This window comes from Trachemys scripta, chromosome 7 (assembly GCF_013100865.1).
Source record: "Trachemys scripta elegans isolate TJP31775 chromosome 7, CAS_Tse_1.0, whole genome shotgun sequence".
NCBI classification, from domain to species: Eukaryota; Metazoa; Chordata; order Testudines; family Emydidae; genus Trachemys; species Trachemys scripta.
In genome coordinates, this window is record NC_048304.1 from 86,123,550 (window position 1) to 86,144,902 (window position 21,353).

A 21,353-nucleotide genomic window follows, 5' to 3' on the forward strand; every position below is an offset into this window, starting at 1 on the left:
GTGAGACTGCATTATAGGTAAGACTGTAGGGAGAGGAACCGCTGCTCGCCTCCACCTCCTCCCCTGAGCGCACCGCCGCCGCTCTGCTTCTTTCTCTCTTTCCCCCTCCCCCCCCCATTTCAGGTTCTCTCCCCCCCCACCCCAGCCATTTGGCCTGGCAAGCCTGGAGGGGTGGGGGGAGAAGCGGAGCAGTGGCATGCTCAGGGGATGAGGCGGAGTGGAGGTGAGCTGGGGCGGGGGGTGGCCCCGGGGAGGGCCGCAGCAAGTAATGGGCGGGCGCAGAGGAACCACTTGCGGTAACACGAATTCAGATATAACGAGGTAAAGCAGCCCCGTCCCCCGGAGTGCTGCTTTACCGTGTTATAGCCGAATTCGCGTTCTATCGGACCGCATTATATCGGGGTAGAGGTGTAAAAGGAATCCCCTTGGGTGATGATTTAAGGAGTGTTTCTGCCAGAATCCAGGTTGGGTTTGGGGTGAACTCTCATAAGCTTATTAGCATGAATGTAGATTCTTCTATTGTATTTAGTGTGTTTTTTCTCTGTAGTGCTTTTACTTTAAGAATACAGGAGGCTTGCATGGAAAGTGCCGCATGGTATCTTGTAACTGTACCTGTTTAATCGTCTCTGAAGAGAAAGCAAGCCAGGTGTGCTTGGGCAGGCTGTCTCAGCTGGGAATAACACAGTGAAGGCAGGGAACTGTGCAGCCTGGAAATATCCCAGTGAGAAGGCAGTGGCTGTGAAGGTGGAAGCCTGCGTGCCGCTCTTGCTGGCCCACTGAGGGGAACAAAGGTGCAGCTGCCCTCCACTGTAATAGCCATATTTTTCCCAAGGAGCTTAGTGCAGGAGTTCCTCTATTGGATCAGTCTCGGTGCAGTCCTTCAGAGCAGCGAGGGCAAGGCCTGCAAGAAAGGATCAACAGCTGTCAGCCTACAGGAGAAGCTGCGTGATGGCTTTGCCAGCATGCAGGTGGCTGGACACTGCACTGGTAAGAGAATTGTAACTAAAGCCACTCCAATAAGTGAGAGAGATGAGTTAAACAATGGTGTTGCCTTTTTCTATTCCTTGTCTTCTCTCCTGGCAGTGCTCTGATCAAGGTACTATAGTATCACGTACCCTCCCCCTTGAGACATTGTAATTTTGCTCTGCCAGCCTCCTGCGACCAGACACCTCCCTACTCTTGTGCAGTGTGAGGGGCTAGCTCTGAGCAGGCAACTACACCCATTCTTGTACTGGTAGGCTCTAGTTTGGAGGAGTGGGGCCAGAATGCAGCCCTCCCTCCAAAGAGACATCTTTCAGATAGGGATCAAATGCCACACCCATGTATTAGATGTACTTTCAGCCCAGACTTGTAGGTGCTGTAATTGACACACCAGAGCTGCTCTCCTGCCAGCCCAGTACTTTTATTGTAGCACAGAGAACAGGCTCATGGATACTCCTGTATGTCCTTCTCTGCAATGTTTTCCAGATCTATTTTAAGCTGCGTATATCATATTGGTAACTAAATGACACTAATGGTACCGTATACTGTGTACACCAAAGCTATCCTCTCTCCAAGTCAGGCCAATAGTGCTTTGCTTATGCAAGATTCTTCTGCTCTCTCAAGTGCCCCTATGTTAATAATAGCACTTCCCAGCCCTTTATAAAAGGCTTTTCAGCTGTAGATGCCAGTGTTGTGCAAAGCCCTGTTCTAACAGACTCACATATAAAGGGGTGAGGGGGCTTGCCAGAGTTCTCACAGCAAGGCCAGGGCAGAGCCAGAACTCAGGTCTCCTGTGCTCTGTCCACCATACTGCTTCCCTGTAGATAAAAAGGGGGTGGGATTGGCCTTGAGGGCACAACTGGAGAGGCAGAGGGCATCTGACCAGGCCCAAATGAGCTGGTACACTACTGATAGAGAGAAAAGGCTATTTTTTACAAACCCACATCAGCTTCCTCCTCGCATTTTCAGCAACAAAAGAGATGCAAACAATTCATTAGTTCCTCTGAGTAGGGCTGACTCTGGCAGGCGTGACATGAACTCTGCTGAGGGAGAAACACTTAATTAAATATTTCTAATTCAACACAACACAAGTTTGGGAAATTGCCGTAATTACAGAAGAAACTGTCTCTGCAGCCAGGTAGCATTTCCTCTGTTAATTAATTATTTTGTATGTCCTTGTTCTCCAAAGAAGATGAATAGCTTCTCTCCTGGCAAAGAACCATCGGCACTTCATGCAGAACTTTGAACACCGTTTTGTTTGGAGACAATGACATCATTTTCTTTTTGTCTCTTTCCTTAGTTTTTAATTGCTAAGAATATTTGCATGAAAATGGGCTCTTTGTTTCTTGAATCCATCTGCTCCTGCTGTTTATTCCCCACCTGAAAACAGAATCCATTCTTTATTGCATCACAAGTGATTTCCCCTACAGTCATTAGTGAAGCCAGGAGGAGGACTAGAATAACTTCAGGAACAGATTAAGTATCAGAGCCACTGAATTTATTAATAAGCATGTGCCACTTATACAAACATAAATCTGCACAAACAGATTTGCTTGTTCACTTTTGGTCACATTAGTACATACGCAAGTGCACAAACACACACCCTTGTATCATATACATACTCCCATAAACACACTTTGGTGCACACAAAACTGGTCATTTATTACTCATAGAGTGTTCTAGTTGGACATGGCTCTTTACAGACACTCGGGTAGCTTGTGATCCTTGTTCTGAAATACAATTGTGGGGGCAGATGTGAACAAAGGAAGAGGCACATAAAATGGAGCAGGTACAATCCTAATCGACCATGAGCCAAATGGGTTTTAAGGAGCTACTGGAAGAATGAGAAGATGGAGCTGTGGGTCAGAGGAAGAGTGGAAGTAAAGGCATAATGCTGGAGTGGAAGGAAGCATTCAGGAGAGGAGAGTGTATGCAGTAGGTGAAGACAAGGACTGGTGAGAAGGCGGGGGGAGCTTTAAACCTGATGCAATAAAGCCTTTCTCTCCATTGCCTTGCATTGTGTGTGATTGTTTTCACCTGTGCAAAGTGGGCATAAAATATGCAGTTAGCCTGGTAGTGTTCCCGCTCGGGTGAAGGGTGGGACTGCATATAGGGTGAGGTAGTGGAGAATCAATATGAGGCTGAAAATGAGATGACATTAGTGAAGGAGGCAAAGAGAAGCAGCTGATTTTAGCTGTGGCATTTTGGGTAGACTGGAGATCAGAGAGGCAATGAGGCCATGCACCAACCATCTCCACCCATGTTTCTGTTCAGAGAGCAGCATAAGAGCACACAGTGCTTCACAAATTCCTGGATGAACAAGGTTCCTATGCTTATTTACTCTAGGCCCAGATACATTTAAAGGTACGTAGGTGTCTAAACCCCATACTTAGGCACCTCAATCGGAGTTGTGGCTCCTCTTCAATCTGCAAAACTCCTGCTGAACCCTGTAGGTATTTGAACTCAGCACTTAAATTTTCAGGTAAAAGTTCTCCGGGTACCTATGTTCCTGCCCTGGGCATGCACACTGCTGCCTGCTGCTTGATAGCTGGATGCTTCTCTCCTGCATAAGCCGCAGAACATTTCACAAGCTGGAGGAAGATAGACATTCTGCCATGTGCATGCAGGGTCTGATGTGGTAGGAGTACTCAGAGGCCACCTACAAGATCAGTCCTATTCAAACTCCACCCTGTGGAGGTGCTGGTACGCAGCACTTTGATCTAGCCATTACAGTAAGAGTCATACTCATCTGGGATGTGGGAGACCCAGGTTAAATTCCCACCTCTCAGAAGAGTGCTCTAACAGCCGAGCAAATGAGATATTTTGATGTGAGGTTCTCTCCTGTTGAAGCTGTTCCACTGTGAATCAATAGTGAAAGCGTGTGATTGGAGCAAGGGGACTGGAGTCTCCTGCATGGGTGCTCTAACCACTGGACTACAGAGTCATTCTCCCTTTGTCTCTGGCTCAGTGACTCTTCCACTGTGGTGAAATATTTAAATAGTCATTGAGCCAGAGAGAGACTGTGAGAATGACTCTATACCCAGCAGTTAGGGCACCCTCTGAGGAGGTGGGAGACCCTGGGTCCGGTCCCCCCATTCCAAACGTTTTCACTGCTCCGAGTTGCAATACCTAAGTCCCATTGTGGATCCCACTCTTAATGCCTCATTTTCCAGAGGTACTGAACACCTGCAGCATCCATTGAGCTCAGCTGGAGCTACAGGCACTCAGCACTCCTGAAAATCGCCCTAGTCTAAATTGTATGTTTGTGCCAAACAAGATAGTGGTGCAGGTGAAGGAACAACTAGTAGATGCACTGGAAAGGCTTACAAAAGCAATGGTTTCTAGAGAGGGGTTGTGCTGCACTCTGCTTGAACATGCTAGGAGTTTGGGAATAACGAAGTTTATCCTCATCTCACAGTCCCTGCATGGCAGCACAATGTATCTTGGCATCACATTTGGGAATCTTGTTTTCTCTCTTTAAAGAAACAGTCAAGATGTTCAAGGCCTAAGTTTGGCTTTCACTTAGCCATGAGCCACCAGTCCATTGGTGAGTCTTCTAAAAAGTTAGATGTCGTAGGGCATGTCTATATGGGGAAATAATCCAGAATAGCTATTGTGAAATAGCTATTCCTTACTAGGTCCCCAGGTAGCCACTCTTATTCTGCACTGAGTGCCTTTGAAGGGGTTTGCTTAATTCACTTCAGAGTTTGAAGATAAATCATATAATCTCTCTACAGTGCCCCTTTAAATAAATGGGTAGTAATAATAATGCAAGTTTATAGTGTTTAGCATGTCTGCACCACTTTTCATTTCCAGCATTTTACATGAAACCCCCTCAAACAGTATTATCCCCCTTTTTGAACTGATTGGGCCCTGGAGATGGCATAAGGTTAGGCAACTAGGCCATGATCACCCAGTAACTTGGTTATGAGTTTGGTAGCGTGAATCTGACATTCTTTATACTGTTTTGTGAGGCTGGGAGCATGAGAGTAAATATCCAATGTTTTAATATATAACGGTCCAGCACAGACTAAGCGCTAAGTGAGACCTAGCCATGTAAGCAAAGTATATAGAGCATCAATTACTGTTGCTGCTGCCTAGGGGCAGAGCTAGAAGGACTGATTAGTTCACTTCAGGAATGGGAAGCTCAGCTTAGTATTTGACCACTGCATTGAAATAAGAATGAGTTGCCAGGGAAACAAGAGCTGAACCTACCACTCTGAGCAATCTGCAGTGACTGCATGAAATCACGCCATGCCACTCAGAAAAATGAACAGTAGCATGTTCTATGGGTGTGTGTGCAGTGTTAAGTTTGCACTGCATTTCCACAGAGCTGTCTTCTGCTGTTCCAGCCTGTCAGAGCCAGTTTCCTGCTCCTCTCACCCTAAGGATCTGACACAGCCTTTCCCTCGTTACCATAAAATCCTGTATCCTTCCTCCTTGCACCTTCCCTGATTTATTTACTTGATGGGATTCACTGTGCTGCCAACTTTGCTTTGTGTTTCTCTTTCTTATATTCATGAGTCGTATTGCAGATGTCATATCCTCATGCAGCAGGAGGCAGGAGATGGAATTAGATTCAGAGCAGAGAGAGACTGTCAATAGTCTGTGGTTGTCAGGGAACTGTTTTAATTTTGCATTAGTTTTCTGCTCATTAGTGTGGCTATTATTTTATTTGATATTTGTATGGCCTCCTGTGATAGGCTTCTAACCATCCTACAGCAAAACCTCTCATGAAATCAAAGGCTGATAGTATCAGCTCAGGTAGGTGTTGTGCAAGCTTATACTGTATAGGAATTGCTAGACTGGCTCAGACCTAAGGTCCACATAGTTCAGTATCCTGTTTCTAATGGCAGCTAGTACCAGATATTGCAGAGGGAGGTGTAAGACACCCCACAATAGGCAGATTTATCTGCCCCACAGGAAAGTCTCAGCCTAACATCTAATATTGTCTTCAGCCCTGAAGCGTGAGGTTTTATATTGCTTCCAGAACTCTTTTGTTAGCATCATTATAACTGGACGTTCTTGTTATCCATCTAAGCATCCACTTCCTTTTTGAATTTTGCTAAATTCTTAGTCTCAATGTCACAGTCTAATTACATGCAGGTGGAAAAAAATATTTCCTTTTATAAGTTTTGAATTTTCAGCCTTTTCAATGTCACTGATTGTCCCCGTGTTCTTGTGTTGAGACTTTTCCCCACCTGTGCCAATGCATTTCTGTCTTGACCGGCAATGCCCTGCTTCTGCTATTCCTGCTTGGACCTCTCCTGAGCAGAAGCTGCCAATTGTGTTGTGGTTTTATGAAGGGTAGAAATGAAGAGTGGGATGCAAATCAAAACTGGATTTTTTTTTTTCACTGGTGCCCAAAAGTAGGATTTTCTCCTGGGTCTCCAGTGCTAAAATGCTAATGCACAAAGTACCTAATTCTCCACCATATAGGTCAATGGGACTTGTGCCATTGATTTAAATGGGAGTGGGAGCAGGCCCTAAATCAGTGAATTTGAATTTTACTACCCAGTGGCAACAGCTCTGATGGCAAATGCACAAGTCTGATCCCAAATCACCATCCATCTGCTCAAGACAAATGCCTCAGTGCCAGGGACTGCCAGCCCAGATGACAATATTTGTTTTTTTTGTGTTGTGTTTTCAGTAGCTTTAGGAAACTAGCCAGAAAAGTTCCAGTAAATCAGCTGCGAAGTCAGTAACAGGGACTGGGAAATAGGACCTGAGTCTCAGCTGTTACTGAGATGAGCTATGTCTAGCTTCTCTGGCTTTCTCTTGGCTGGTTTGGTGTGAGGCTGTCTAGCAGCACCAGAGGGCTTGGGTTCATGTCAGCTGGGTAGGCACAGTAGAATCTGACAGGCTGTCAGTGCTCCAGGGACAGAGAAGCTGTTACTAGCTGACTTTCCTATCGTGCTGCTGGTTTTCTATTTTCTAGGGAGCATATTTACTAGTCTGTATGCAGCTGCAAGCTGGCAGGACATGGCCACACTCTCACTAGCACATCATGCACCGATTACCACAAACCTGGCTGCTTTCATGTGGCATCATGCAGGTGCTGGCAGTACGACACCACACTATATTAGTGTGGCTAATTATACTGTAGTTTTTAGGAGAGTTCTCCCTATGGTTGCAAAACCACAGTATATTTTGGTAGCTAAAGATCCTTTTGGCATTAGAATAGCCTGAGAAAGCAGAACTGTTCCTCCCGGGTGGGCGCAGCCATGCTTTTTGAGTGTGAGATTTCTGAAAAAAAGGAAGTGTGGAGAGGTGGGATTTCTTGTCTTTATTTCATGCTGGCTGATGACTGCTGCCATAGGTAGGGTTGCATCTTGCTAAGGTGCATTTGTTTAGCTGCACTTTAAAGGGAATTTCCCCAAATAAGCTTCAATGTGTCTGTGTAAAAACACCCTAACTTGCCCTTCTGACACTTGCTGGGAGCAAGGCTGGGAGAGGAACAAGCTCTTCCACTCAGAGGTGGCAACGCCTTGACTACACATGGCTGCAGACAGGGAAAAGAAGAGGTGCTCACTTATTTAAAGACATTTATTAACTTACAGGAATATGCCCCATACTCAACATGGAGTGAGGCCTGATTGCTCAAAATAGGAGGCATTTGCATTACTTGGGCACAGAAGAATTGCTCTACCAGATCAGACCAGTAGTCCATCTCGCCAAATGTCCAATTTTTGACAATGGCCAGCACCCCATGCTTCAGAGGAAGGTGGAATTCCCCATAGCGGACTAATCCGCTGTCACATTCTGGAGTGCAATCCAAACCAGTGAAGAGTTGTGTCACCTCTTCCCCGGAACTCTGAAATGCCTTAAAAGCTTTGCTACAGTAGCTCTCTACCTGGGACGCTCACAGTTAGCACCACGCATGCACTCTGTCTATATATTGAGCAGCCCTGGACCAATGCTTTGAATGTTGAAGCCTGCCTGCAATACCACTCATCTCCACCAGCCTTGGCTAACAACTGGTAAGGTGACTCCAAACTCTCCACAGCCCTGAATTTCCCCCAAAATGTGAGTTCTGAAATGTCTAGCCCTATCCTGGAACAATCAGAAGAACGTTAAGGTTCGTTGCTCCTTTAAAGAGACAAAAGTGCATTGCAGCTTATTAAGTGAGGTAAATACACCCTTCCCTTCAAACACAACTCTGTTTGTTTATAGTAAAAATAAAACAAATTTATAACAATAGGACATACCTTAAGTGATGCCAAGTAAAAGGAATGTAAGCAGAAATGGTTACATGCAAATAGAAATGAAAACACACATCTAAAAGTCTAAAACTTAACTTAGCAAGGTACAGGCTTTGTTCAAGATGGTTTCTATCACCAATCATTCTTCCCATCCATGGCTGATTTTTCCTTCAGTCAGAACCTTCCACAGAAGTACAAGGGCTTCCCTTGTCTTCCAAAAGATCTTTCCTTGCCTAAGCAGGTTTCTGTCTTATATTCAGTTCCCAGAGACTTCAATCCACCCGCTCCCCTGTTTAAGAAACCATCTTTCTCAGCTTGCAAGAGCTCTGGCCCCTGTGTCTCTCTAGTGATGAATGCCCAACGTAATTCCAGCATATATCCATAACTCTTTAATAAACATCATATACATATCATGCAAGAATATTAATGATCAGTGAGTTATTAGTTTCCAGTGATATATTACACGCCACCTATTAGATACAGATTGTGATATCAGTGAATTGGGGTACACTGAACTGGTCAGGCCAGCTGAAACGCATTACCTGATTACCCGTGAGCCCCTTGCTCTGTGGCATTGGGATGATCTTAGGGTCACACCTATCCAAAGGAGAAATAACAAAGTACAAGTAAACCTTGTAGGTTAGTGAATGCTTTTGATTGGCTGAGCCTCTCTCGGCTTCTATTTGACACTCTTAAAACCATTGCAAAGGGTTCTCCATTGCTCTTGGAACTGCATTACAGTAACTCCTCACTTAACGTCGTCCCGGTTAACGTTGGTTCGTTGTTACGTTGCTGATCTAGTAGAGAACATACTCATTTAAAATTGCGCACTGTTTGCTTATAACATTGTTTGGCTGTAGGGGCTGGGAACCAGGGTGGGCCGGCAGCCCCCCATCAGCTCCCCTCCATCCCCCCCAGCACCTCCTGCCCACCGGCAGCCTCGCAGATCAGCAACTCCCCCCTCCCTCCCCACACCAATCAGCTGTTGCACGGCGTTCAAGAGGCTGGGGGGGGAAGAGGGGAGGAGCAAGGATGTGATATGCTCGTGGGGAGGGGTTAGAACAGGGGTGGGAAGAGATAGGGTGTGGGTGGGGGCAGAGCCAGGGGTGGAGCACCCCCTAGCACCTTGGAAAGAGGACCAGCCGGATGATCCACCCTCTGACCACCACCTCAACCAAGTTTTACAATCATCATTGCTGAGTACAGTATTAAATTGTTTAAAATTGTTTAAAACTTATATTGTATATGTATATAATGTCTTTCGTCTGGTGAAAAAAAATTCCCTGGAACCTAACTCCCCCTCCCCATTTACATTAATTCTTATGGGGAAAGTGGATTCGCTTAACATCATTTTGCTTCAAGTAGCATTTTTTAAGAATTAAAATTAAGCGAGGAGTTACTGTACCAACATTTTAGAAATTCTGTTCTTAAAGAATTGTGACAATTCTGTCCAGTGTAGATTCTTACATACCATCACCATTGTATCTGAGCACTTTCTAGGGGTGCGTTAAGCAATGCTGCCCTGCACTAAACTTAGTATCCCCCCTCTTTCCCCTGTAACCTTATGTGAATCAAAGAGAGGGTAAGCTCGCTGCAAAAGGACTGAAGAAGTAGCATTCCAGTGGTACAACCGAGTAGGGTTAAGGGAGCGAGAGTTCCTTTTGGTCCAGAATGCAGAACTAAACCTAGCCAAAAACTGGTAGACCTCCCCTTCTCAGGTAAGACTAGGTGTTAACTAGCATCAGCCTATGGATGAAGGCCAGACTGAGTCCAGCTGAATTAAAACTATTGTGCCCTAAAATTGCTTTCTTTTGGGCTGGTCCTTTCAGAACAGGGGACTCAGTTCAGGTGCTCTAGTTGGCTTGATTATGTCTTAATCTACAGCTATCTACCAGTGCTCTTGGAATACCTGTGATAGTAAATCCCGGGGTGGCTGGGTTTTCTGGTGTGGGTTATAATTACTGCTTTGCTAGCGTCTCCCTCCTCATGCTTGCCTTTACTCTGTCAGGGCCAATCCATGACGCGTCGCCTTTCTCGTCGCTCTTACTCATGCTGGAGTAAGTTGTATTCTCACTTACCCCCATGCAGAAAGCACGGGGCAGCAGGGGTTTAACTGAGCTCAGAATTTGACACACTGTGTTGTTCCCAGGTACACAGCATTTGAGCTCTTTGCACTGTTTTGATAAGGCTAGCACATAGCTTTCTACAGGGTAGGTCATGACCAGACCAAAAATTAGCCAACCAGGACCCTTTCCAGGGAATCAGTACTGTTCAGTATTGTACAAAAGTAGGATTACCATACGTCCTCTTTTTCCCAGACATGTCCGGCTTTTTGGCAGTCAAACCCCCGTCCGGGGGGAATTGCCAAAAAGCCGAACATGTCCGGGAAAATGGCGGCTCTGCTCCTCCCCGACCCTTCGGCTCTGTTTAAGAGCCGGGCTGCCCGAGCGCTACCGGCTTCGGGCAGCCCCCATGCCTCCGGACCCTGCACCGCTGGAGCCCGGGAGGGGAAGTGCCCGGCTGGGGGCGCAGGGTCCGGAGGCATAGGGGCTGCCCAAAGCCCGAGCGCTACCGACTTCATGGTTTGCTGGGCAGCCACCAGACCCTGCGCCCCCGGCTGGGCGCTTCCCCTCCCGGGCGCTTCCCCTCCCGGGCTCCAGCTGCGCTGGGGAAGCGCCGGCTGGGGGCGCAGGGTCTGGGGGCTGCCCAGCAAACCCTGAAGCCGGTAGCACTGGGGCAGCCCTTTCCCCCTGGCTGGGAGTGAAAGGGAGGAGGGGGCGGAGTTAGGGTGGGGAAGGGGCGGAGTTGGGGCGGGGCTAGGGATGGGGAAATGGGCGGGGCCAGGGCCCGTGGAGGGTCCCTTTTTTTATTTATGAGATATGGTAACCCTATACAAAAGTCTTTGAGCTGTGACCGGAGCACAGCAGCAGCTCCAGGATACCAAAGCAGGTGACTGGACAACAGTTCCCACCTGCTGGGCTTGGATAGTGTTAAGCTTTTTTATGTCTATTGATACTCCATTAGCAAGAATTGTTAGAGACACCCTAGTCCACAACGTCAGCTGAATCATTTGCATGTGCCGCAGAGCTGACAGCTGTGCATGGTACTCAGACCAGGCCACAATGTACGGGAACCATCAGCAGCCTCTTTGGAGAAACTGAAGCAACTGTAACGAGAAAGGGTGTCACAGAAGTAGGAGTGGGCATTAGCTCCCTACTTTAGTCATTCAGCCTGACTGATGGTGATGCAGAGCAGAAGGATGGGCTGCTCAGCCTAATAATGCCTTACGCTTGCAGAAGGACAGGCTCATGGGTAAAGCATAGGCTTCGGAACCATGACATCTGGGTTCTAGTCCCAGCTCTGCGCCAGTTAAACTGCTGTGGCCTATGCCAAGTCACTTAACCTTTCTGTGCTTCTATTCCTTCCCCCCAACCTCCCATGAAATAGGAACACTGACACTTTTCCCACTCAACAGTGCTGTGAAAGTGCATTCACTATAGTTTGTAAAACATTTTGCACTGCCATGCCTGGAAAGTTAGCTGAGACTCTGGCCAGTGCAATGGTGATTTCTGTACACAGATGTCATTGATTACTCTTCACTTCACAGCACAATACCCTGGAAACCTCAGCTCAGGTCCAGTAAGGGACGATTTGGTTTCTACAGTGCCTTTAATATTGCAGGTATCCCACAGGGCAGGGATAATAACTATACCTAAACCGACAAGCCTTAATGTGCTCAGCAGAAGCTCACCCATAGCTGTGGATTGTCTCCACACATACAGTGCCCAGACCTGCTTATTTAAAATGGAAGCGTGAGTGTTGTGGGGGAGCCTGCAATGGGATCTATATCAGCTCCCTGGGCAGCCATCAGGGCCTGAAGAACGGCACTGCATCGGTGCTGGGCTCGCTACACTCAGCCGGGACTTGCTGTAAGCAGGCTGTGCTGGGTACAGGGTGAGGCAATAGAAGAAGGTGACGGTCTGTATGCCAAATAGGGTAGGGGTTGCTTTTTTTGTCTTACTGTCCTCTCTTTTGACCCCAGCCTCTACCATGGTGTATGTTAAACCAACATTCAGGATGTAACTTACTAACACGTAATGAGCGGGAGTGTAAGTGAATGTAAATCTTAGTAAGTGACGGGCATGCTCCAGTTTACATTTTCTTATATTCACCTTTGAATGTGGGTCACAATGTGCAGTCTTGGCGGCAAGTGTGCTGCCTGCTGAGCCATGCTCCCATCATATGCGAGTGTTCCCTACTGTGCCAAACAACATGGGAATGCAACTTTGTGTGTCAGGGCCAGATCCTCCACTGCTATACATGGGCACAGATTCATTGACTTCAACAGCGCTAGCCCCGGTTAAGGATCTGACCCCCATATGCCCTATAGCATTTTTACAGTGAAAGTGTTTTATAGGTCAGCTTTACTGACCTACTAATTACTCATCATTTACATACAGGCTAGATACTAACTAATAGGCTAAATTCTGAGAGTCCAGTGACTTCAGCAGAATTACACCAGCGATAAATTCAGCCCAGTAACAACAGAGAAATTATTTTTTCTTTAAACTAAATGGCAGTTTATATGGCAATTAAGTTTTGTTGCACAAAGTCCAATTACTAGGTTATTTGTCTGCAAAGCCAGTTTAAGACCATGTAATTCCAAGGTATCACCAAGTAAATAAAGCACTTACATGATAATGCTCCATCTCACAACTTTCAACAAATGGTCTTTTCCTGTCGTCTTTTCCAAAGATAATGTGCCAATGTATGGCTGCTGTGACCCTGCCTAGTAACATCTGTCCTGCCAGACAATGGAGCCTGATGTGTATTGATGTCTCCAGGGATGAGGCTGCAGAGAGCTTGAGCAAGGGGTCCCAGAAGCCCCTGCACATCACAGAGTTGTGCTCTGGGGAGGACTCCATCCACTGTAGCATGTCTGAGCCTTGTGTGGTCATTGGATCCAGAACTATGAATGTCCACTGCCTGTTGGGGTAGGTTGCTGCCCAGCAGGAGGCCAAGTCTTTTCTCTGCTGCACCCCGGAGCTGGGCCGTTTGAAAAGTTTATTTGACTTGGCTTTGTACAGGGAAAGATTTGGGCTGTAAGCATAAGGGGACTTTGTACAATAGTTTGCATTGCCTCTTGTAAAGTTTATGTAGGGGTGTCTGTACCTAGTTTAGCACGGCCACCTGGCCGTGTTAATGTTTTAACGTACACAGATGTCCCCTGTGTGGCACAGGTTAAGGAGTGTAAATGAAGCCAGTATTAATTCCAGAACAGACTGTCTCAGCAGTCAAGGTGCTGCTCACTAAAGCAGATGCCTTTCTGTCTCCCTTTTAGAAGTATATGGTATATGGACACAGACCCTTTAGGGGCACGCAGCTTTCGGAAGACGTTTACCCCGTCTCCTGCCTGTGTGAGCCACATGGTTCACAGCTAACGTGGGAAAGAGTGAACAATCCCCATGATTGCAAAACAGTTTCAAGAGGACAAGAGCCAAGTCTTTGACAATGTATTACACTGACAAGGTGTTGCGCTAGATTTCTGTTGAGCACTGAAGGCTGAACTTGCAACTGAACTGGATAAATGGCTGTTAAGCCTTAATGCAATCAGTGGGTGAACAGGGACAAGACATTTCCTTCACTTTAGACCTGCTCATGGAAACTGGCTATGAGGAATGGTATGTCACTCAGTTGCCAGATAGTGTGATTTGGGTCGGGGGGTTGGAGAGAGGGACGCATCAACCTGTAGCAGAGCTACTCTTTGAAAAATGGGCCAGTTTTTCCACCTGTTGACAGCACAGCCATGAAACTGGAATGTAGAATATCAGAGGCAAGTTTCTCAGACATGCCAGCGCAGGTGCTTTATAGTAGCTCAGTAAACTAGCCTGTCCTTGTCAGTGTCTGGAAACAAGCCTAGAATGCATAGGACATTCAGAACATACAGGAAAGGAGAAAAAATCATCTCTATGGCTCCTTGGATCAACACCACCCAGTGAGTGGGACATGAAGCTTCACGGCAAGAAGCTAGACCCTGTGGGGTTCTCTAACTCTCCGTCTATGGCATGTTCTTCAGGGTCTCCTTGGAGGTGGTAGGAAAGCATCACAGAGGGCAGGGTAGGTGAAGGGTTGGGATAGCTTCTGCAAATTGGGGTAAGATGCTGATGAGAAAGAGCCCTAATGTAGCCATTTTTTAACCTGAAGGGTCCTTCCCCTTCTTTTTTGCAGCTTTACAGGATTGTCCCTAATTTTGTAGCATCTGCTTTCAGGACTTTGCACTCTGGCCAACACCTTTCTAGCTGAGAGGCATTGTCCCAACTCTTGCAAGAGCTGTTTGGCACCAGCCTGGCCAGGTGTAACTTAAGACACTTCCCTCCCCTCCCCTGGAGCTCAGCATGCTACCTCTGCAGCAGATGGATAACTTGAGTCTCCCCTGCTGGGTGTCAACTGCCATTTGGAATTCACACTCCAGCCTGAGTCTTTTACAACAGAGAAGATGACAGCACTGAGGAGGGGGAAAGAGTGTTTATAAATTTTTATTTATTTTTTTAAAAATAACGTATTTCATTTCTTGGTGTGTGTACTTGTTTCCTTAGGTTAAGTATTAGGCAGAGACAGACAATGTGAAACAGCTTTCCCTGGCGGCCTTGTGAAGCAGGACAGGAGTGTAACAGCTGGGAAAAGGGGGCCCTAAGAATTGAAATGCTTGGCGCGCTAGTGCCCATCAAATGCACACATACATTCTAACACTTGGTTTGGATTAACATCTAAAATTACTGAGACATACAATTTCAGCACTTAAATATACAAACTGAAATCCAAACACTTGCACACGATTCTTAACTCTAAGTTCAAAGTTATTGCACATAAGACATTTTAATATATTTCAGGCTACACGCTGTTGCTCCTCTCTGAACTTTGTTAGTCAGTTTCTTTCATTAAGCATATAATTAAAAAACAAAATAAACATGTTTTGAACACCTTCAAAATACTTATCTATTAGTGGTTTTAATATACATAGCTCTCACTCGCCAGTGAGCTAATCGCCAGTTTGGAGGAGACGAGAGAAAGAGATGGCTAAAAGGTTTAAAGCCATGGCACTACATTTTGTAGAGAGAGGGCAGTTCCATAGTGAAGGAGAAGTGTATGGGAAAGATCCACAGGAAGCTTGAATGCAAAAACACCGAGAATGATCAGCCACACTTGAAAAGCCGACAGCTGAGCCAGTGCCCTCTACGTGCCTTAGGGTTCCACCTGCCCACTTTGCATCGGCCCAGATCCCACCTCTCACTCTATTCACCTTGACCAGAAGGCTAAGACTCCTTTCCATGTCCAGCTACCCCATTCCTACTTTTCCGGGGGGAGAGGGTGTGTGCTGCTGTGCAATGCAAGGCCCTTCCTCTTCTGCTCGGAGTCTGAGCCTGGTTTTTCCAATGCCCTCCTAGCGCCTGCCATCTCTGGGGCTGAGAACCAGGACCAGGAATGGAAGCTAGGTCTTCTGCATAGCAGTGGAGAGCACTAGCCACGGGGTCAGACAGCCAGTCATGGACATTGCAATGGCTTAGTTCAGTCTTAAGGAAAAAAAACATTAACAAAACAAGTGTAGCTAGACATTTCCTCTCCTAACTCCCCTCCTGCCAGTGACACATTGTGCTAGCACAACTGCTTACTATGTGGGCAGGCGTGATGGTCAAGCTGCTTGCTAAATGATATAGCAGCTGATTCCTATGGGAATGGTGGTGGTGTCAATTAAACAAGAATCCCAACACACAGGTTGTTGTATTTACAACCAGGAAAAATTACAGTAGGGAGGGTATTCCTGTTGTTAAAATACCTTGTGTACACGTTAGCAGGTAGGTAGAGCTCTGGAAAGCAAAGGGCTGCAAATGATTTGTGTGTTTGTTCCTTTGTTTATATTTTGGCCTCTGCAGCTAAAGGAGGAACTGACCTCTGCAGCAATATAGGCCTTGTTAGCAGAGGCAAACACCTCCAGTGGAGCTTTTCACTGCTGAACTGAATCCTAGCACAACCACTGCAGCCTTGAGCCTGGTTGAGATTGAAGGATGCTAATGCCTTAATAACTAGTCCAAAACTCAGAGGCAAGCCCCACCGTCTCGGGGGAAGGAGGGGCTCTACATGGCTAGAGCGCTTCAGGATTAGAAAATTGCTTCTTTGATTCAAAAACATATTTACAGGTTATTAAACATGTACAACTGGAAGCAAATCCAGTACCAGAGACAAGCAGGCATGAAGCAAACAAGAGACTGGAACAGCCCCAAAAGGCAATGACAACAGGAGGGATGTAAAAGTGAGCTTTTAGAAATGAAAGGTCAAGTGTGTGTTATGGCTTATGAGGGGATATTGATGGGGAAAAAAATCCAATACAAAACACAAACTCTAAGAAAAACAGAACATTTCAAGTAGCGCACTGGCTGAGAAGGTCATCCCCTTCGGGAGTGGCACATTCAACTACAGTGTCCCCTTATCGGTCATGGTCAATTATTCTTTCCTCAGAAGATCAGGAGAAATAGCTGAATAAAGGGGGATAAGCTGTCTCTGTGTATTTATTAGAGAGAGATTGGGCGGAAAGGAATGTAAAGCGTTCCACACAGCAAGGTGCATTTATTATCACAGCTAACTACATAACAGTGTTCTCTAATATGGTATCATTGCAAGCATGTTACTTGGGTTTACTGGGATTTTAGATTTTTTAATATTTTTTTTAGGAATATGCAGTAGCATACTGAGCTGCTGGTTCAGCCTTTTAGACTTAATGTCACATAAGATCTGGAATGCCCAACGTAAGCCAAGCTGGCTACTGCTGTTTTACCACACACACTCTCTCTCTCTCTGCACTGGGGCACGTTGACACTGCACACACATGCACAGGCTTTCAAGGCACACACCCATATGCCCACAGGGCCACACACACAATATCAGCATCTGATTGCTGGGGGCCATTCCATCAAACTGAAATTAACATAGCTTGGGTTGAATCCAGCTTCCAGTTAAGTCACTGGCAACACTTACATTGACGTCATGGGAATAAGATTAAGCCCCTTATTTGTGTGTGTGCTCACTGTAAGTCTCTCTATCAAAAAAAGCGAACCAACCTTCTAAAGCCAACAGCAGACACCCAGTTTGCGATCATGGAGGCTGCACTGAAAATAGGGGTGGGTGGCTTGTCCGTGAGTGGGGAGATGGCTTTTCTTTCACTGAAGGAATGTCATTTTCAGGTCTGTCTTCATCTTCAGTTGCACTGTGTCCCCATGCTTCTCACCAAGTTGCTTCCTATGCCCCACTAACCTACTCTTCCTGCCTTTAAATACGTGTTCTTGGGGAACTGGTTCTTCTATATTAAAACCTAAAGCATTGGCTTTTCCAGCTCATCAGAGCTTCTCAGTCGTCCAATGACTAAGAGAACATTCAAAAGTGACCAAAAATACCTCAGCCCAACCCCCTGATGGGCACACAAACTGAATAGAAAGAAACTAGGTGCTTTCCAGAGAGAGCAATGACAAAAAACTCTGGTACGTGCATTGTTCACATTCACTAAGTGCCTTGTCTCCTGGAGGGGAAGGAAAGTGCTCTACTTCTTACAAAGAAACTGACCTTTCAGACTTTGTTTCCCCTTTTCTGGCAGGGTGAAGGTGGCAGAATACTCCCACGAACAGGGAAAGATGCAAACTGGAGCTATGTTGCCACTAGTCCTTCATCTCATCTTCTGCTACATGGAGGCTTTCTGGGACTGATAATGGAAATTGTGGCTGGAATTACACAATGGTTTCAAGAAGCTGAATGGGCAGCCTTATAGCCAGTTCTACTGGTCTGAGCAGCTCCCAGCTTTGCAAAGAGTAGAACACTGGAAGGAGTTTTCTGAAGCCCACAACACATCTCGCTTACACACACAAAATTCTAATCAATGCTTTGGACAAGACAAAGCTGCAGTTTATGTGATCACCCATTGTCACTGAACCCTCCTCTTCCCCTCCCCCCCCAATAACTAATAAATGGACCTGACACCACCAATACATTTCACCTGGCCCCATTAATGGGTATCATATAGCAACGGCTTTTGGGCACTACCAATCTGAGTCAGGTTCCAGCCAAGCTTTCAGGTTTTCATAGGACAGCATGTGCTTATCTGATCCTGTTAGTTCATGGTTTGTCCCGCCTGTACCAGCTGCAAGGTACGCTTTCTCCAAGACCATTGACTGCTAGAAGCTGCCACTGGACATCAGGGGATGGATGGGAAGGAAGCAGGTACAGAACAGGTTTTCTGCTCTTATTGTAATGAGTCTGTCAATGCAGTTTGTTTTTTCCTCATGCAAGGTCAAAAAGGTTATTAAAATCATTGATCAAAACTTTGCTCCATAATTAAAATGGTCTGCAAGTCTAAGTGTCTGATCCCCTTTTCGGTGCCACTAGAAGATGCAGAATTAATTCATGACCAATCTGTTTGGCAAAAAGCTTCCATACCCCTTTTGGTTTTAAGGTAGCTGAGCAAGCCACAGGTGCCTAAACACTCATTGAACTACCACTAGAGCATTGCTTTCAACAGCAAGATGCAATATCCTTATAGGTTAATTTCCCCCAAGAAACAGGAACCTCAAACAGGCCCAAGGACAATTCCGTCTCACCCACACTGGGTACAGCCCTGCATTTGGATTGTGGCAGTACAATTCTTCACCTAAACTTGAGGCGAGTGAAGGACTGCACGCCAGTACAGCCCGTCATTCAAACCATGGCAGTGCACGTGCTACAATGCTGACTGGGAAATGCTCCTGTGATTTTCCGAGGTGTTTGCAGTGTGCAACTGCTAGTCAGTGGTGAGCTAGCTCAGCAGCCAGATTTCTATAACAAGCTATTACTTACTGGTGGGTATTTTTACTCAGTGGTTAACATGGCTGTGAATATGCATGTGGGTATGGATATATGTGAACATGTGCACACTAGGGGGTGTGTGCCCAGGGGCTGAAATATTTATCAGTACAGACCTAAAAGTGGAACAAAAAACCCCAACTGAACCAACACTGCAGACTGCTTTTTACTTTTGCTTTGCTACAGTGGTGCTTTCAGCTATATTGGGAGAATGCAGGGTGTCCCTGGGGCATTGTAAATAGCACTCCAAGCATCCACACATACATACATGCGCACACACTTTTTCTACATAGTAAGTTACATTCAACTGTGTTTCCTGATCATCTCATTAAGCTGCTCATCTCCTTCGAGTTTGACTGCTGTCACGCCTTGCTGCCAGCATCCCGACCAAACTGTGCTCTTCTCCGCTTCTACCATATGTAGCCTCCATCGTCTGCCTCTCCCTCTTCTTCTTCAGCCTCTTCTCCAGCTTCCTCAGTCTCTTTCTCTTCCTCATCCTCCCATCCAACGCCACTCCCAAAATCCCCCGAGAACCCAACTATGTCATCTACAACAACAAGACAGCACGAGTTAGGGAAATCACTCAGTTGGGAGCCCAGCGTACCTCACAACATTCTGCTGTAGGCTGAGAGAGGGAGCCAGCTAGATTAAAGTTAGCTTGGGGGTGTCTACTTGAGTTGCCTGCAATTACAGTGTAGACATACCCACAAATGAGTGTTTGCAAACTCAGCCCTGCCCAGTTCTAACAATGTGACCCATTCTTCCCCAGTGGTGGCCCTTCTATCCCAGCACCAGGCCTTGACACAGCCCTCCCAGTGTATCTTTGTCCTCATCAACATCCCTGCTATCCCAATCTGAGGTACTCCTCAAGCACCATCCTCTGGTCAGGACAAACTGTGCCAAAGTGGGTAAAGGTTTTACAATGTAAATGAACATCCATTAGGGACAAGGATGAGGTTTGTTTTCATTTGCTATGACCTAACCTCACATCTCTTGGGCTCAATGCAGGAATCATTGGAGGAGGCCCTATGGCCTGTGCCAGGTAATCACAATGGGTCCCTGTGGCCTTAAAGATCTATGAATCTGAATCCAAATTTCTTGAGTTCTTAACATTCAGGCATAGGCTTTGGTGACCCTTTGGGTGCAGGCTTTGCAGGCGTGCTTGCTCTACATGGCTCCTGTGATAGTCACTTGCCTCTTCTTGAAGCAACAGCGCAGTCAAAGCTGCTCTTCTGTGATGCAATGCTCATTCATTGCCAAGTCAGATGGACATGAATACTTCCCCCTCTTCCCTCCAGTGTCCTTACCACAGTCCGGGTTTCCACGTATCCGTGTTCCCGTCAGCTCCATGCCAAGCTGGTCAACACACCAGCACTCCCCACTGCTCTGGTCACACTGCATCTTCCTGTAGTATCCATCTTCGTCGCAGCTTGGAATGAAAACACCTGGGGAAAAATGACAGGAGTCTCCAAAATTGGGCCCAGTGTGAGAACAGGAAATCTACAATATAACAGCTACTGCTGCATTTGAAACATGGAGATGGACGCAGCTGTTCTAAAAAGAGTTACTGAAATCCAGCAACCTGCAGTGGACGCTGCCTCACAAGGTGAAATACCAGGAGCATGCACAAAGGGGCAGGTCGCAGGGTGCATTTATCAGAAGTTCAGGGGAAGAGCTCACGAAGCAAGAATGTCACAGCTGCATACATCTTATAACAAGGTCTCAGATGAGTCCAACAGTAACTCAGAGTAACATCTAATGCATCACAGTGAGAAATATCATACTGGTATTCCGAGGTGGGTAATATCTCAACTACAGGGAGGTAAAGGGGCCGGGGCCGATATCAATTTTGCTCAGAAGGAATGTGACAGGCGAGAGAACTTCACAACCATGATTAACCCAAGATTGTTAGCAATGCCAATCCCAGGGGCCAGAAGCTGTGCCAGGACTAGATCCTGCTACAAGGGGAGAGAAGTCCATCCCATCCACCGTTACTGGGAAGTTCACATGGCTCGTGACTCACCAGGTTTCTTTTTTGCTGCTTCTTGGATCTGGATCCTTTCCAGCTCCACGAGACAGGGGGGCTCTGTAATACCCAAAGCAAACACTTCTTAGAGCTAAGTGGGCATCTCAGCACGCATACCTGGTTTTATTTAGGGAGGACTCCTCCTTCAGAGATGGCCAGGGGATTGGTGGTGAACGGAGGATGAGGATCGCCTTAAATTGGTCAGAAGAACCAGGTTTGCTCAATCTCTCTCCTCATCCAACTCCACTCCTCCCAGCTTCCTT

At 46.4% G+C, this 21,353-nt stretch overlaps 2 protein-coding genes across 4 annotated transcripts in view; one reads left to right on the top strand and one right to left on the bottom strand.

Moving 5' to 3' along the window:
* The window catches only part of TYSND1 (trypsin domain containing 1), a 33,425-nt gene extending 15,237 nt beyond the window's left edge, over positions 1 to 18,188 (top strand). The window contains exon 5 of one of the 3 annotated variants that reach the window (XM_034777218.1): positions 17,827 to 18,188. The gene's annotated coding sequence lies outside the window, so the exon portion shown is untranslated. Of the gene's footprint in view, positions 1 to 7,541; positions 8,970 to 12,938; positions 13,865 to 17,826 lie in introns of those variants that run through there. The other 2 variants (XM_034777219.1, XM_034777221.1) reach the window with 2 other exon arrangements.
* Positions 18,189 to 18,340: 152 nt separating this feature from the next.
* The window catches only part of SPOCK2 (SPARC (osteonectin), cwcv and kazal like domains proteoglycan 2), a 49,391-nt gene continuing 46,378 nt past the window's right edge, over positions 18,341 to 21,353 (bottom strand). The window contains exons 9-11 of the mRNA XM_034777222.1: positions 21,088 to 21,150; positions 20,372 to 20,509; positions 18,341 to 19,611 (exon numbers count right to left, since the gene is read on the bottom strand). Of these exons, the coding sequence (XP_034633113.1) occupies positions 19,475 to 19,611; positions 20,372 to 20,509; positions 21,088 to 21,150 (338 nt within the window). The 3' untranslated portion in view covers positions 18,341 to 19,474. The remainder of the gene's footprint in view (positions 19,612 to 20,371; positions 20,510 to 21,087; positions 21,151 to 21,353) is intronic.